Genomic DNA, 15150 nt, shown 5'->3' on the forward strand with positions numbered 1-15150 from the left:
GCAGACAGACAGACAGTTAGGTACAAAGTCTCTCGTTTGCTCTAAGCCTGGAAGTATGTGAAGCTAATATATATTTTTACGTGTCCCTGTTTAGATTTTCTCGAGCATTAATTCAGTTCATCACACTTAATTCCCATTGGTCCCTGGATGAAATCACCGACCAGCCATGACGGGCAGGAGAGATGAGAGGAGTAGAACCGGAGCGGAACAGCGAGAGTCGGACAGACCCTAGATATACCGACCCGCGGACGGCCCTCCGTGACCTACCCCTGACGTAGCGGAGGTTTTGGCGCCTTTTTGAGAAATTTCTCTCTGTTATCGTCTGACCTAGATTTAGAGGAGAAACATGTTGACATGTAAGTAATTCGTCACAGCTACTCTAATTAGTTCACTGATAAGTAATGGAAAACTCTAGATTTGTGTTGTGTAAAGATGAAGTTGATGGTGTTCTAGAATCGTCCCGATATGCACGTGTATGCATTCAGGGTCACGCCCATTCAGGTGTAAATCACAACACGTCCTCTAAATTAACGTTCACCTGTGCTCGTGGGATCCCATCCAGGTCACATCAGTGAAGAGCTTAGTGCAGCATGGATGTTACCGAACAGGTAAACCTCATCCTATATACGTTACCGTGACAGAACAGGTACCCTCATGTGTAAAGGGGGTGACAGAATCTATAGAGGGGGCCATTAATCAATGAATCCAGGTTAATGAATGAAATAAAGAAAGACAACTCGCATTTCTCACACCATTCGTAATGAGTATTCATATTTATAATAATGTTGCGATAAAGGCCAGCCAGGGGCGAAATTTGGCCGACGGAACTTACATATATATACAGGTATTGTAAACAGAATTGGTCATCGACGCGCTCAGGGACAATAGAAAAACCGCGACGCATTAAATCAGCTGGGGATAATATTGTATTCAGAACAGAGAGTGCATCGTTATAAAATAAGGGCAGAGAGATTTCCCTCCTCTAAGCCCAGCTGTTGATGGCCCACTTTTAATAACCGCACAGGAAGCTTATAAATTGACCCCCACCACCAATATTTACACATCTCTACCGTTACGCAATAAAGGGGATTATAATTACAGAGATCAGCCGAGGCCAGCCCGGTATATTCAGTGTTTGTTAACGTTGTTGTTCCAGTCAACAATGGAATACCGAGTCAGTTAACCAACAGGAAAGCGCTTCAATTCTCACGACTATTGAACGCAATAAATAAGATTTTCATAGCACTTTATAATCGATAGCAATACAAAGGCGCTCTGACCAGGACAGTATTGAGGTGAGATGACAATGGATTAGGTCCGAGACGCTTCGTGTTTATGCATATAGATGTTCCCTACACAAAGAGCGCGCACCTGCAAGCTGCACTGATTTTCCCGCGGTATAGTACTTTTGTGGTACTGTTTATAGTTATACGTAGAAAGCTCTAGGCCTAGGGTCAGGCTTATCGCCGATTTATCAGCTTTATGCGCATTAATTTTAGGAATGGAAAACTGCCTGAAGGTTGTGGTGCTGGGTGGGGACACGGCGGGAAAGACCAGCCTCATCCTTGTCAAGACTAAGCACAAGTTCCCGTACCGGAGAGTCCACCGACTGGCGGATCCAACGATAGTCAGGACCCGGATTGATGGGAAGACTTACACGTTTTCTGTGTGGGACACGAAAAAGGTACGAGAGAGAGAGAGAGAGATGCTTTTTTTATTTTACAGATCAAGCTAACTCACACAATGTTTTCTATGTTATAGATCACTATGTTTTTTATGTTACAGATAGAGCTATGTGAACAGCTTCACTCCCCCGGCCCCGGACACACCACCGACGTGTTCATGCTGTGTTTCGCGGTGGACGATCGGCCGGCATTCCAAGCTCTCACCCACAAATGGCTACCGCAGCTCAAAACCAGGTTCCCGTTTGTTCCCGTGGTTCTAGTTGCTTGTAAAGTCGGTAAGTTCCATCAAATTGTTCCCGTGGTTCTGTTGCATGTCATGTAATGTGGTCAAGTTTAACCAAATTATGTAACCAAGTACAAGTGTTTTGTCTTATGAAATACAGTATGTAAGACATATTCTTCTTTATCTGAAGTGATATGTCAAAATCAAGGACCCTTATCTTTGACTTGCTTTTCAAAGTCCTTATAATTCTGTAGATCTTCGGTCTTATCCTTCTGCATCATCAACAACAAATCACGTGACTTATGAAGAAGGCAACGCGGTTGCGGAGCAACATGGTTCAATCTACTGCGAAACAAGTGCTCTCCACGCAGAGGGGGTCACAGAATCTTTTAACCTTTCAGTAAGTACAAGAGTTTTTTTTTACAGGTGTTGGGGTAAATGCTCGTTCATATATTTTTCTACCCCGAGTCTACTGGGAAGTAGGTTTTGCTAGATGAAATTTTTAAAATAGCTCATTCGTATACTACATACATGTGTATCCAAATATTGTTGTGATGTTATCGTTTATTTAAAGCAATTATAAAAATAAACGTTTCTTAAACTCCTAAGAGAAATCTTAACCTGAAGGTAAAAATGGCTGTTATTTACAGGTGAGATATGCTGACCTGAACCTGGACAAAAGAGACAACCCCGGGGCACTGTGTTCCTGTATCCCCAGCAGGTCCCGGTCCTACCTACACGTACACATGGTCCGACCCCCAGGTACACGTGCACTCTTGTATGAGGCTTCCAGTCTGTTCATCATGCTATCAATTAAATGCCATATATGGTTACGGAAACAAAATGTGTTCTTATACATGTACATGTCTGTTGGATTTTTTCTCTAGATATTCCTCCGGAGTTTGAGATTTTGTCCTCAACGTTTGCCAATGATTGGCTCGAGACCCTCAAAGACAACAAGCATTGTGACGTCACGTGTCTTCTTCAAGGTCAGGAATTTGATGCACATCAGGTCATTCTATGTTCAGCATCCGGGTTCTTCTGTCGACTGTTTCAGACAGGAAGGGTAAGCAATTCGATCGTTTAGTTACTTGACAATGCATTTGCTTTAACTCTAAACCACAGTTTAATTTTATGGCTAAGCAAGTCATGAGGTAGATCCAGTGTTTAATTTTTTGACTCCTTAACATTTAAGTTTATGGAAAAATGACCCCAAAAACAAGATTTTATAAGAGTGTTTAGAGGACTGCTTCTACTGAACATATATCAGAGTATTTGCATGTACATGTAATTTAACGTCTGTGTTTTAAGGTGTTCACCAGCATCCCCTCCCCTGTTGCCTCATTTACCCGGGACGTGGTCTCCAGACACTCTGCAATCCAGATCAATAGCTCCATATCACCGGAAGTCTTCAAACTAGTCCTGGAATTCCTCTATACTGGTAACACAAAGACGTCCACATTATTTAACAAGCCATGGGTTGTTTGTGGTGTGGAGTATCATCACTATGGATCAGAAAGCCTTGTCTTGCGATGATGCATCTACATTTGATCTTGTACATGTTCATGTTTTTCCTTTCATATAATGTGTACATGTGTAAATATTTCAGGCTCTGTGTCCGAGCTGGGTAATAATGATAACAAACGTGACATAGCAATGGACCTCATCAATGTCGCTAGGATGTTTGAATTAATAGAATTAAAGACTATTTGCGAAAACGTTTTGAACGAGAGGGAGTATCTGAATCCTAGTTTAGGCAGTGCGGTGTGCGACCGGACAGGGGAACGTCTCAAAGACCTCTTTCTGAATTGTGTGGACACCAGTGACGTAGTATTTATAGTAAAGGGTAGGTGTACTTAACTGTCATGGAATGTTAATTTAAAAGATTTTATCCAAGTTTGAAAAAAACATAATCTCTGTTCTTTCTAATAGCTTTTCAAAAATATAAAAAAAAACCCACCTGGATTTGATATTAATTTTTTTTTAAATTGTCGCGGACGTCCTCATTAGTTGTGTCTGAATCTACTAGGCCATGATTTAAGTTTGGATTTAAGTTCCTACAGCGACAAATTTTTATCGTAATTAACTCTGGGGGAAATACCAAAAAGCATAATTTTCATGGTTGTAAACTTGAAATGCTTTGCTAGAGACTGCTGATCATGCATTACATTCAATTGCATTTAAAAGAGAATGTCTCTTTAAAAACATTTTCTGATTCACAGGTAAAAGACTCTACGCCAACAAGGTGGTGCTGTCTACAAGATGTGACGTCATGACAAGGATGTTTTCAGGGAACTTTAAAGAGTCGAAATCCGAACTAACAGAAATAGAAATCCCGAATTTTACAACAGAGAGCTTTCTGCTGTTTCTGGAATATTTATACTCTGATCACGTGAACTTTGAGAACGCGGACGTGTTCGAAATTCTGAAAATAGCGGACATGTACTGCCAGACCCGGCTGTTGACGATGTGCGAATACTGTGTCTCTAGGAAGGCCCAGTCCTGGACTCTCAGGAAACGCGCCGACCTTGTGTTCCAGGTCCTGCTTTGTGTTCAGGTAGGTCAAGGTCACATGTCAAGGACGGTCAATTACAAGTTGGTTTCTAATCAGGTAAAATTACTTCGTGGCGAACCACGGCAAGAATGTACAATCCTCTACCATCAGGCCGGGTAACAGATAGATAATCAGACTCCAGACCATTGGTTGAGACATGATTAGGTTATTTATTTTCTCCAAATTTATTTTCTCCAAGAGCTCATGCACACTGACACCTAGACAATATCTCTCAAGATTAAATAAAGATTAGGTTTTATCATAACGACTCTCTAGGATAGACTTGTTGCTTCTTATGTGATCCATAATTTTGATTTGTTTGAAAATGTACTAGTATTAGATATGTAAATAGACTACAAGCCTGATATGTTCATCCTACATCTATAGAAGATTGAGAATAAAAAATGTGATTTTTATTCATTTTTATATACAATGTCTTTTATTTATTTCAGCCATTCAACACGGTGAATTTGATCAACTGGTGCCTGTTTGAGTTGTCCAATCACACGGACAAAGTGAGAGCACACAAAGACTATGGTAAACTGAGCGAGGAGAACCGTAGAGCGGTGGAGGCCCGGGGGCCGCTCCAGGGGGGCAGGGACAAGCGCACAACCCACGAAAACCACTCCTACAGAAAGAACTGCGTGATCCTCTAAAAACCAAAGCGTCATACTAAGTATGAATACATTTGGATCTTTAAAAAAGTCTCGTTTTTTAAATTCAAACATTTTGTGATGTTTATGACGAAATATAAGTGAATAGCAAAGACATGGTTGCATGACATGTGAAAAATGTGCCACATTCTCACTTAAAGAACCCACCAATATCAATGTAATGCGTCATACATGCCATAAATGGACACTTAAAACGCAATGCGTCTGGGCGTCACCCGTCACTTACTTCGAGGCTTAACGCATTGCGTCACTCGCATAATGTAACTTCATTTTACGAGGAAATAAAATTCCTGTCTTTTCTGAATCATTTAATCCGGTTATAAACTCATGGGATCCCGCATGTTTTACTTAATATACTGTTTTATTTATGCTGGTATCACGTGGTAGCGGATGTCTCCAGAATGTTCATTCAGGAATCTCCTTTCAAGGCAGCCTATTCCAGGAACTTTATTTATGATTTTATGTCTATTTATTGATTACTGTGTATCTATTATTTATTTATGACTTAGGGTATTTATCAATGCAGTCATAATGGATTCCTAGAAAAGCGTTATATAGTATTCAGAAGAATTGTGTTTTAAAAAATATCAATATTTTATTGAACTTACGTATATGTCAAACATGATTTGCATGTTTACATAAAAAGTGAGATACGCATACAAATGGTATGCAATGATCATATATGAGTATCGGCATTATGACTTTGTTCACTCGTGAGGCAATATTACGGCCCGTGTTCTGTTTTAGGTGGTACATGAGGACTTTGGTTTTTGGTATGGGGTATTAACTTCCGGTCTCTGGAAATAGTCTCCGAGAACCTGTTAAAAAAATTGAAAAAAAATCTCTTAAGAGATAAAAAATTGCTTAAGAAATTCTTCATAATTTTTACATGTACTTACCATATTTATATATATATCATCAATGGCATTTTTACTAATATGCCATTGGTTTTCCATTTGTTTAATCTTAAACCAACCGCCCAATAAATGAACCAGAACTATTCAAACTTATTTAGTTCCTTATTTCTAAGGTGTTTTTTTTAAATCCAACGTGTTGCAAGATGAGTTACCTTTTTGCCTCTATAGAAGCACTGGTTATCGAAGCCCGACAACTTGGCTTTGTTTCTGAATTTGGCGCGAACACTCGGGTTTCTCCAGTCTATCTGGTTTATCATGCTGTTTAGTCGATTCATTTGACCCTGAGAGTGATGGTCAACCTGCTTTAAATATGACGTCATCTGGTCTATTTGGAAATCCGAAGGGGCGTCATGCGCCGGTGAACTCAAACAAGCATCGACCTTGACCTTTGGATAGTACATTAGGAAGGACAGGCACATTTCCTCTCTGATCCCTAATCCACCCTGTAGATAATCAAACAGACGAAACAATTATTGTAACTGTCATTAAAACGACGACAAAATTATAATATTATTGTACTGGTTTTTTTTTAAAATGTTTACAAAAGATGTTTTATCATACCATGGTAACGTTCGTGCGGTTCATAGACTGGTAATTGCATTCGATGATCAAACTGTCACCCTGTATAACATGAGAATATGTTTTATGTCTCTTCAACAAAATTGGGCAATATCAAATGTGTATGCGTTCTGCTGATAGCAATAAAATGGCAAAATCTCCAAACCAAACTATAATTATTAAATTCCCTGTAGAAATAATCTCTTTGTTTATTATGTCGAATGCTTCTTTTAATGCTGACTAATACATTTATAAATATTACACTTCAATCGAAGATGTTCTGGTAAAAAACAAATGATTTTGTGACCTTGACTTTCCTAACACAGTACCTTGACTCGGTTCCTCATCTTAACTTAAGCTCAGTTTAAGGAAACACCAAAGATGATTAAACATGATTGAAACTTTGATCTGCCTTTTGAACTTGACGTCACATAATTCTTATTTTGGTTTTACCTTAGATTCAAAGCTTTTAAAAACAATTTCACCAAACTCCATTTGCCGAGAAATAAACCGATCCGTCTTTTGAAATATTAATTATGAGGTGATAAAATACGGTCGGCGTAAGATCAGAACCAATAAACCCAACGGGCTTTTTGATACATTTGATCACGTTTGACCGTTCTTGACCACCTCATACATGTAATATTCAAAGAATGAATCTTTATCATCCCCTCGCGCAACTTGTTGCTCCGTTTTGCGGTGCCCTTGTTACTTATATTTTTCATATTTTTCATTGTTCATCATTCATTTTTAGCTCACCTGAGCCAAAGGCTCAAGTGAGCTTTTCTGATCACAATTTGTCCGTTGTCTGTCGTTGTCGTAGTCATCGTCGTTGTTGTCGTCGTCGTTGTAAACTTTTCACATTTTCATCCAAATTTGGCACAAAGCACCACTAGGTGATGGGGATTCAAGTTTGTTCAAATGAAGGGCCACGCCCTCTTTAAAGGGGAGATAATTGAGAATTATTGAAAATTTGTTGGTATTTTTCAAAAATCTTCTTCTCAAAAACTAATCGGCCTGAAAAGCTTAAACTTGTGTGGAGGCATCCTCAGGTAGTGTAGATTCAAGTTTGTTCGAATCATAGTCCCCGGGGGTAGGGAGGGGCCACAAGAGGGGGATCAAGTTTAACATAGGAATATATAGAGAAAATCTTTAAAAATCTTCTTCTCAAAAACTAATAGACCAGAAAAGCTAAAATTAAAATGGTAGCATCCTCAGATAGTGTAGATTCAAGTTTGTTCAAATCATGGTCCCCGGGGGTAGGGTGGGGCCACAATTGGGGGATCAAGTTTTACATAGGAATATATAGAGAAAATCTTTAAAAATCTTCTTTTAAAAAACTATTAGGCCAGGAAAGCTCAAATTAAAATGGAAGCATCCTCAGATAGTGTAGATTCAAGTTTGTTCAAATCATAGTCCCTGGGGGTAGGGTGGGGCCACAATTAGGGGATCAAGTTTTACATAGGAATATATAGAGAAAATCTTTAAAAATCTTCTTTTAAAAAACTATTAGGCCAGAAAAGCTAAAATTAAAATGGAAGCATCCTCAGATAGTGTAGATTCAAGTTTGTTCAAATCATAGTCTCTATGGGTAGGGTGGGGCCACAATTGGGGGATCAAGTTTTACATAGGAATATATAGAGAAAATCTTTAAAAATCTTCTTTTAAAAAACTATTAGGCCAGAAAAGCTAAAATTAAAATGGAAGCATCCTCAGATAGTGTAGATTCAAGTTTGTTCAAATCATAGTCTCTATGGGTAGGGTGGGGCCACAATTGGGGGATCAAGTTTTACATAGGAATATATAGAGAAAATCTTTAAAAATCTTCTTTTAAAAAACTATTAGGCCAGGAAAGCTCAAATTAAAATGGAAGCATCCTCAGATAGTGTAGATTCAAGTTTGTTCAAATCAAAGTCCCTGGGGTAGGGTGGGGCCACAATTAGGGGATCAAGTTTTACATAGGAATATATAGAGAAAATCTTTAAAAATCTTCTTTTAAAAAATATTAGGTCAGGAAAGCTCAAATTTGAGTGGAAGCGTCCTCAGATAGTGTAGATTCAAGTTTGTTCAAATCATAGTCTCTGTGGGTAGGGTGGGGCCACAATTGGGCGATCAAGTTTAACATAGGAAATATATAGAGAAAATCTTTAAAAATCTTCTTCTCAAAAACTATTAGGCCAGGAAAGCTCAAATTTGAGTGGAAGCATCCTCAGATAGTGTAGATTCAAGTTTGTTCAAATCATAGTCCCTGTGGGTAGGGTGGGGCCACAATTGGGGGATAAATTTTATACAGGAATATATAGAGAAAATCTTTAAAAAAATTCTTTTAATAAATATTTGGCCAAGAAAGTTCAAATTGGTGTGTAACCATCCTCAGATAATGTAGATTTAAGTTTGTTCAAATCATGGTCCCTGGGGGTAGGGCGGGACCACAATGGGGGATGAATTTTTATAAATAGAGAAAATCTTTAAAAATCTTCTTCTCAAAACTATTAGGCCAGGAAAGCCCAAATTTGAGTGGAAGCATCCCCAGATCATATAGATTCAAGTTTGTTTAAATAATAGTCCAGGGGTAGGGTGAGGCCACAATGGGGGATGAATTTTTACATAGGAATATATTGAGAAAATCTTTAAAAATCTTCTTTTTAAAGACTATTTGGCCAGAAAAGCTTAAAGTTGTGTACAGGCATCCTTGGGTAGTGTAAATTCAAGTTTTCAAAATCAGAGTCCCTAGTGGTAGGGCGGGGCCATGATGGCGGTTTGAATTTTTACATAGGAATATATAGAGAAAATCTTAAAAAATAATCTGGGAAAGTTTTCAGTACAAAACTCAGTACTATGTGTGAAAGCACAGGTTATGCAGATTTAAGTTTGATGAAACCATGATTCCCTAGAGAAAAGTGGGGCCACGAAATGGGGGGTAGGGGTATATAGGATAGAGAAAAATCTTCTTACAGGCACAACAACAAAAGGGGCTTGGTATTTACCAAAAAAAAAGAGGTGGATAAAAATTTGCAGATTTTCAATTTTTTTTTAGCAAGATCTACTGTACTTAGTTGTCAAGATATTTTGATACTGTAATGCTAATTTGATCAGAATTAAGGCAATTGTTGCTCAGGTGAGCGATGTGGCCCCTGGGCCTCTTGTTAATTATTGGAATTTTTACGTTATTTACATGTTGTATAACTATGCAAATCCCGCGTGCACCAAGCATTACGCAATTTTCGTCATTGATGAACTGTATTGAACCATACTTTACGATTCGTGGTGTTCACAGACAAAGATACTTCTCATGAAATGTAAATATATAACTATAAAAAACAACTTGTGAGAAAATACATGTTGCACTTTTTATCATGTTGCAAAACAAATATAAAAAATTAGGATTAATAATCTTATACATACATCCAGTTTCTAATTTCTAAACTGTTCTAAAATATTTACCGATTTGATTGTAATTTCCTTTTGCAGTACGTTAGCTGCTTGATAATTGAAGTCGTAATTTTCATCGTTAGCTATCGGTGGCCGCTCGACTCCATTGCGGATAAGTTTGGTCTTCATGCCCCTAGCGAGTAGATGAGAGTGGTGGAAGAGCGCGAACACTTTAATTTCGTCTGTAGCGTTTGGTAGTCCCTAAAACGAAAATGTACGACTAGCATCAGCCGGCGATTATATGTTAATATTTACATCTACCATGTATAATTTCCTCTTTTTCTTACGGAAAAATATAGTCAATTCATAGCTCTATAGAAACAGCCAAACTGAAATTTACACGCCCCATTTATCGATTGGTTGAAATCTACAGCGGCTGAAAGTGACAGGACTGAAACTGACACGCCCTGTTTATCGATTGGTCTGAATCTACAGCTACCTTCATATCCCGAATGAATCACCAAAGAAAGCATTTTATTGTTTAATAAAATCTTATGATAGATTTTGATATTAAAATATCATAATTCATTTAAAATGCAAAAAATGTCAACTCATATTAACTTAGTTCCCTTTGCATATTTAGAAACGAACATATTTTTACATTGCTTTTTTGTCTACAGTACAACCTAACCATATCAGAGCTAAGGTCTATTATTAGTTTATTTATAACTAATTATGATAAGCTACGACATGTTAGGTTTGCAGAATGCAACTGACCAATTTAAGACATTCCATTGAGCAAATGCCTTCAGACAAGAAACTGTCCTCGTGAGGTGGAATAAACTGAGTAAGAGTTATCTCCATCCCTGTCTCCATGACACCAGCCTCGTGCTGACGTAATTGATTGGTATAGAATATTCGAATGCCGGAATTATCCCAGATATCTGAAAAGTATACAATAGTTATACTAGTATAAGGAATTCTTGTTTTTCTGATTCATATTTCGCCCTTTAGACATTTATTTGTTACAGGTCGACTTACCATCTCTGAGGTCGGGGTTGGAATAATGTGTCTCCATTACAAAGAACGATGGGTCTCCCTCGGCTCCAAGAGACAGACCGGTGTGTTCAGGCCAAATAAAGGACTGTAAAAACATAATTTGAATCCATTTTTTTTATAAGAGGAATTGGGCACCTTACAATAACTCCAAAAGGACATGATCTGATTCATGTCATATTTACTGTGTTAGGGCCAGTGGCAAAATGAATTTTCGAACCATCTATTAATGACTACCCACCCCGGCACCTATCTCGTACATGAGGAACACCGAGCGGCATTCGGGTCGGTAGTCCGTGGTAGCCGCGTAGCAATCGTAGTCCATGTGGGCGTACTTCGGCTCCTCCCCCCGACAGCGGTATAATACAACATGGTGGACGATCTTCTCATTCCCTGGGGTTACAACCGGATCATACTGGAATAATTTCGATAAATGAACCATAAAAAAGCGAGCTATTGGTGTCACTGATACAGCTGTTTGTATGCCGTGTTGTTACTCACTCTAATAACATGGCGTTTCCCTCCTATATCGGGCATGTTGAATGTAGTACAGTGGTAAAAGGTGTCTCTCGCTGGGAGATTAATCTCGAAAACAAAAAACAGAATATCTAACATCAATTGACAACAAAAAGCTGCCCAGTGTTCTTTAAAATTTTTAATATTGACACTCGAAAAATCAACAAAATTTGACAGATTGCCAGAAAGACAAACCATGTTGTTTGTGTTATTGAGTATATGCATTTGTTTTACAGTTGCTTACAGTTTAATGCTTACACGATGATTTCTCTGTTGTTGAATAAGGACCACGACTTTTGCCATGTAGTATAGTATTTGCACTTTGATGCATACCATGTTGTTTAGCCATGTTACAATGATTTTGCTTTTTGATATATATACCACGTTGTTTTGGCCGCGTTGTGATGTTTTGCCTTTGAATGCATACCATATTATTTTTGCCATGCTATAATGTTTTGTATTTTAAAATGTACCATGTTGTTTTGCCGTTGTATGATGTTTCGTTTTTGAATACGTACTATGCTGTTTTGCCGCGTTATAATGTTTTGCCTTTGAATACATACCATGTTGTTTTTGCCGTTGATGCCGTTCAAGAAATCAAAGTGTTGCACGTCGTCCGGGAGATCGGGGATTTTGGCGCGTGACTCCAGCAGACGGACACTTTTGAACCCCCTCCTGGACCCCCCGTGGTAGATCAGTCTGTCCTCAGACACAGGATCGTCTGGGTGGTAGGCATACAGGACACGCACCGTATCCTCCTGTAATCAACCACACAGGACACGTATTGGCTGGGGCTTTTATTATTGATTTCGGACATACTGATTCTAAAACAAAAACTATTACTTTGATTGAAACATCGGAAACGGATCTTTGTCGCAATTTGTCTAAAAGTTCCGGTTTTTTTAAATAAATCATATGCACTGCACACAGAATGTTTCTGTTTGATGGGGTTTTGACAAACAGACACATTATGATATGCACTTTTACATGTAACAATCGTTCTATATATTTCATCCGAGTATATTAACTATCAAAGAGCTATTATTTACAAAAGATGGGGAACTTCATTGCTATGTCATGTTGTAAATTTTGAATTTACCGGGTGGCAGTAAATACAAAATTTACAACATGACAATTTGTAAATTTTGTATTTACTGCCACCCGGTAAATTCAAATTTTACCACATGACAGCTACACGAAGGATCATGAAATAACAATTAGGAATTTTACTATTTTTGTTGTTTTACCACAATTAACACAATTTCAAAGTCCGGCAAATGATACCCTATATACATCATATTTAAAAATAGCTAAATGAAAACAAAATGTAAATTCAGAAATAGAAAAAAATCAAGGTTAAAGACAGAGAAATAGATAGTCGAAAAGTGAGATAATGAGACCAAGGGTAATAATTCTGGTAAACTTTAAGCTGTTCTCACAGAAATCACAAAATCCTTGGAGTCGCACGTATCCAGGAGCCGGGAAAACTTCAGGATGGTTCCGAACTCGTTCTCCTCTGCCCTCAGGAGCTGGTAGTCCTGGGCCTCGTCCTTTTTGGGAGGGTAGTAACTAGAGCTAAAACGGTCCTTTATGAAATAGTAAAGACAGCCGTTATTACCTCACATACATGGAAATGGTATTCCTTATGATGGTTAAAGTTCAACGAGTCTCCACTCATACTTTGTATATATATGACGTTTTTGTTGGGGTATATTTGATTTTTTTCCTATGTTTTTTTTTTTTACTTTTTGCCATGTAAACTAAGCGTTAAGTCATTTGTCTAGTATTGAACATGTACATAAATGATTTCAAGTTGGTTGCTTTCAAATCCTAAAGTTTCTCCATTATAATGATAAGAATTTCATACCGTGAACACGATGGATCCGTCAGACTTGACCCACCCAGTGACCATATCGGCGGGGTACATACGTCCCGTGGGGGACAGTCCCAACCCCAGCCAACCGTGGGTCTTGGCGTGGGCCTCGAAAGTGATGTGGGTAGTGTTGAATTTCCAGAAGAGGAAATATTCTCCGTTTCCGGAGAGATCCAGCATGTAGTCAAACTGTTCTGTGGCGGTGGGTCTGTACGGACAGTCATTGCCCAGGGAGGGTGTCCCCGAGAGGAGCAAGCCAAGACTGAGTAAGTATAGTGACCGAGGCATTGTCAAAGTTTGTGGTCTGAGAAACAAGCGTAGAATGATGGAACATCCCAAAGCTGCGGACATTCTATCGTCTAGACTAGAGATCTGATTGGACGAAAAATTGTTGACATATAGGCCAATGTGTGCATGTACGTCACATGACCGCTAGTTGATTCGGTCATCCATACCAAGTTGATTTTGGACTTTCTATTCTAAGTTTAGCAAAAGAATTACATTTGGAAATCACACTTAGACATTTTAGTGCCGGACATGCTGAATTTCGTACGCTGAATTGTTAGTAAATACTAAGATCGATGTATGTATGTTTTCAGAGATTTGCTTCACTTTTGCAACTGAACTATTAGTTACATATTTAATTCTGATTTTTACAATATTTGAGGGAAGGGGTCAAGGACATATTGGGACCAGGAATCAGAACGTACTAGTTCTAGTGACAACATAACCTGAATTTCAACATACGTACCGGAAAAAGACCCAATATCGGGCTGTGTCCTTGGAGAATTGTGACGTCTTGTTTGCTCTGTACTTTGAGTTTTCTTTGATCTGTTTGTTCTAATTGTGGGGTTTTTTTTAAATACTAGTAATTTCAGAATTACTAGTCCCAATGCCGGGACAATTACAAAAATCAGATACTTGTAATTCATTTTAAATCGCTGAGATGCAATATTCTGAAGATGTTAGTAGTGTTCCAAATCCGTCCGCTCCCGATTTTACTTAAATCTACACTCTGAAGAATTGCCTAAGTATCAGTAATTACAAAATAAGCTTAATGTGTTGTCTTGTTGTTTAAATGTTGTCTGTTAACTAATATTTCCGAATATTAAATGTTTTTGTTGCCGCGAGAGGATCCGCACAACCTGACTACGACTCTGTTATACTGGTCGGAAGTTTATCTTCAATGAAGAGAAATGAAATAAATAAAAAACAGGAAAACTTTTTATCGGATTATATCTGATAAAGAAGAAGCATGTATGTAATTAATTTCGATTATTTAAAAAGAAAGTAGCTATGTGCGAGTCAGTATCTGAGGTTTTATTGGGCCTGTATATTTGTTGCCGTCAATCAAAAACCTTTTTCACCAATAACAGTGGCTAGAATTGTGTCCTGCATTGGTTAGATTGTATTGATATACATATCCGAAACAAAATCATTCATTTTACAGTGTCCGTAAAAATGCTCTAAAATTTAACAAGGTGGCAGTTTCATGCCGTTCTGACTCGATAAAACCTTAAGATAACTGTAAAGAAACAAGCGCTCATCCTTTGGCTTAATTGTTCATAATCCTCTAGTGTACACCACCGGGAAATGACCATAATTACCCTGAGACAGCGGACCAGACATGTGAACTAACGGGTTGGGGGGGGGGTTGTATAGGATGACCAATCCATGCAACAGCTGCAGGCACGAAGCATCGGGGGGGGGGGGGGGGCAGCA

At 38.4% G+C, this 15150-nt stretch overlaps 2 protein-coding genes across 6 annotated transcripts; one reads left to right on the forward strand and one right to left on the reverse strand.

Moving 5' to 3' along the window:
- The first annotated feature begins 214 nt into the window (after positions 1-214).
- LOC105326415 (rho-related protein racA) lies at positions 215-5257 on the forward strand. 5 transcript variants are annotated; one of them, XM_011426426.4, is made up of 10 exons: positions 215-356; positions 1500-1684; positions 1786-1960; positions 2163-2308; positions 2559-2670; positions 2796-2974; positions 3220-3349; positions 3518-3754; positions 4131-4465; positions 4915-5257. In XM_011426426.4, exons 2-10 carry the CDS (start codon positions 1502-1504, stop codon positions 5116-5118), a joined length of 1701 nt encoding a protein of 566 aa, XP_011424728.3. In that variant the 5' UTR covers positions 215-356; positions 1500-1501; the 3' UTR covers positions 5119-5257. The 5 variants fall into 5 exon arrangements, with proteins under 5 accessions (XP_011424728.3, XP_034307042.2, XP_065941239.1 ...); XM_034451151.2 differs by lacking the exon at positions 215-356 and adding an exon at positions 478-608; XM_066085167.1 differs by lacking the exon at positions 215-356 and adding an exon at positions 1123-1295.
- A 558-nt stretch (positions 5258-5815) lies between these two features.
- Positions 5816-15031, reverse strand: LOC105326414 (DBH-like monooxygenase protein 1 homolog). Its single transcript, XM_066085165.1, has 11 exons — positions 13423-15031; positions 12995-13141; positions 12119-12313; positions 11541-11624; positions 11281-11454; positions 11025-11127; positions 10761-10927; positions 10056-10244; positions 6615-6674; positions 6206-6496; positions 5816-5954 (listed from the first exon to the last, which is right to left on the reverse strand). The coding sequence occupies exons 1-11, from the start codon at positions 13777-13779 to the stop codon at positions 5880-5882; spliced, it is 1842 nt and encodes a 613-aa protein (XP_065941237.1). The 5' UTR covers positions 13780-15031; the 3' UTR covers positions 5816-5879.
- Between the last annotated feature and the right edge of the window lie 119 nt (positions 15032-15150).

This window comes from Magallana gigas, chromosome 5 (assembly GCF_963853765.1).
Source record: "Magallana gigas chromosome 5, xbMagGiga1.1, whole genome shotgun sequence".
NCBI lineage: Eukaryota > Metazoa > Mollusca > Bivalvia > Ostreida > Ostreidae > Magallana > Magallana gigas.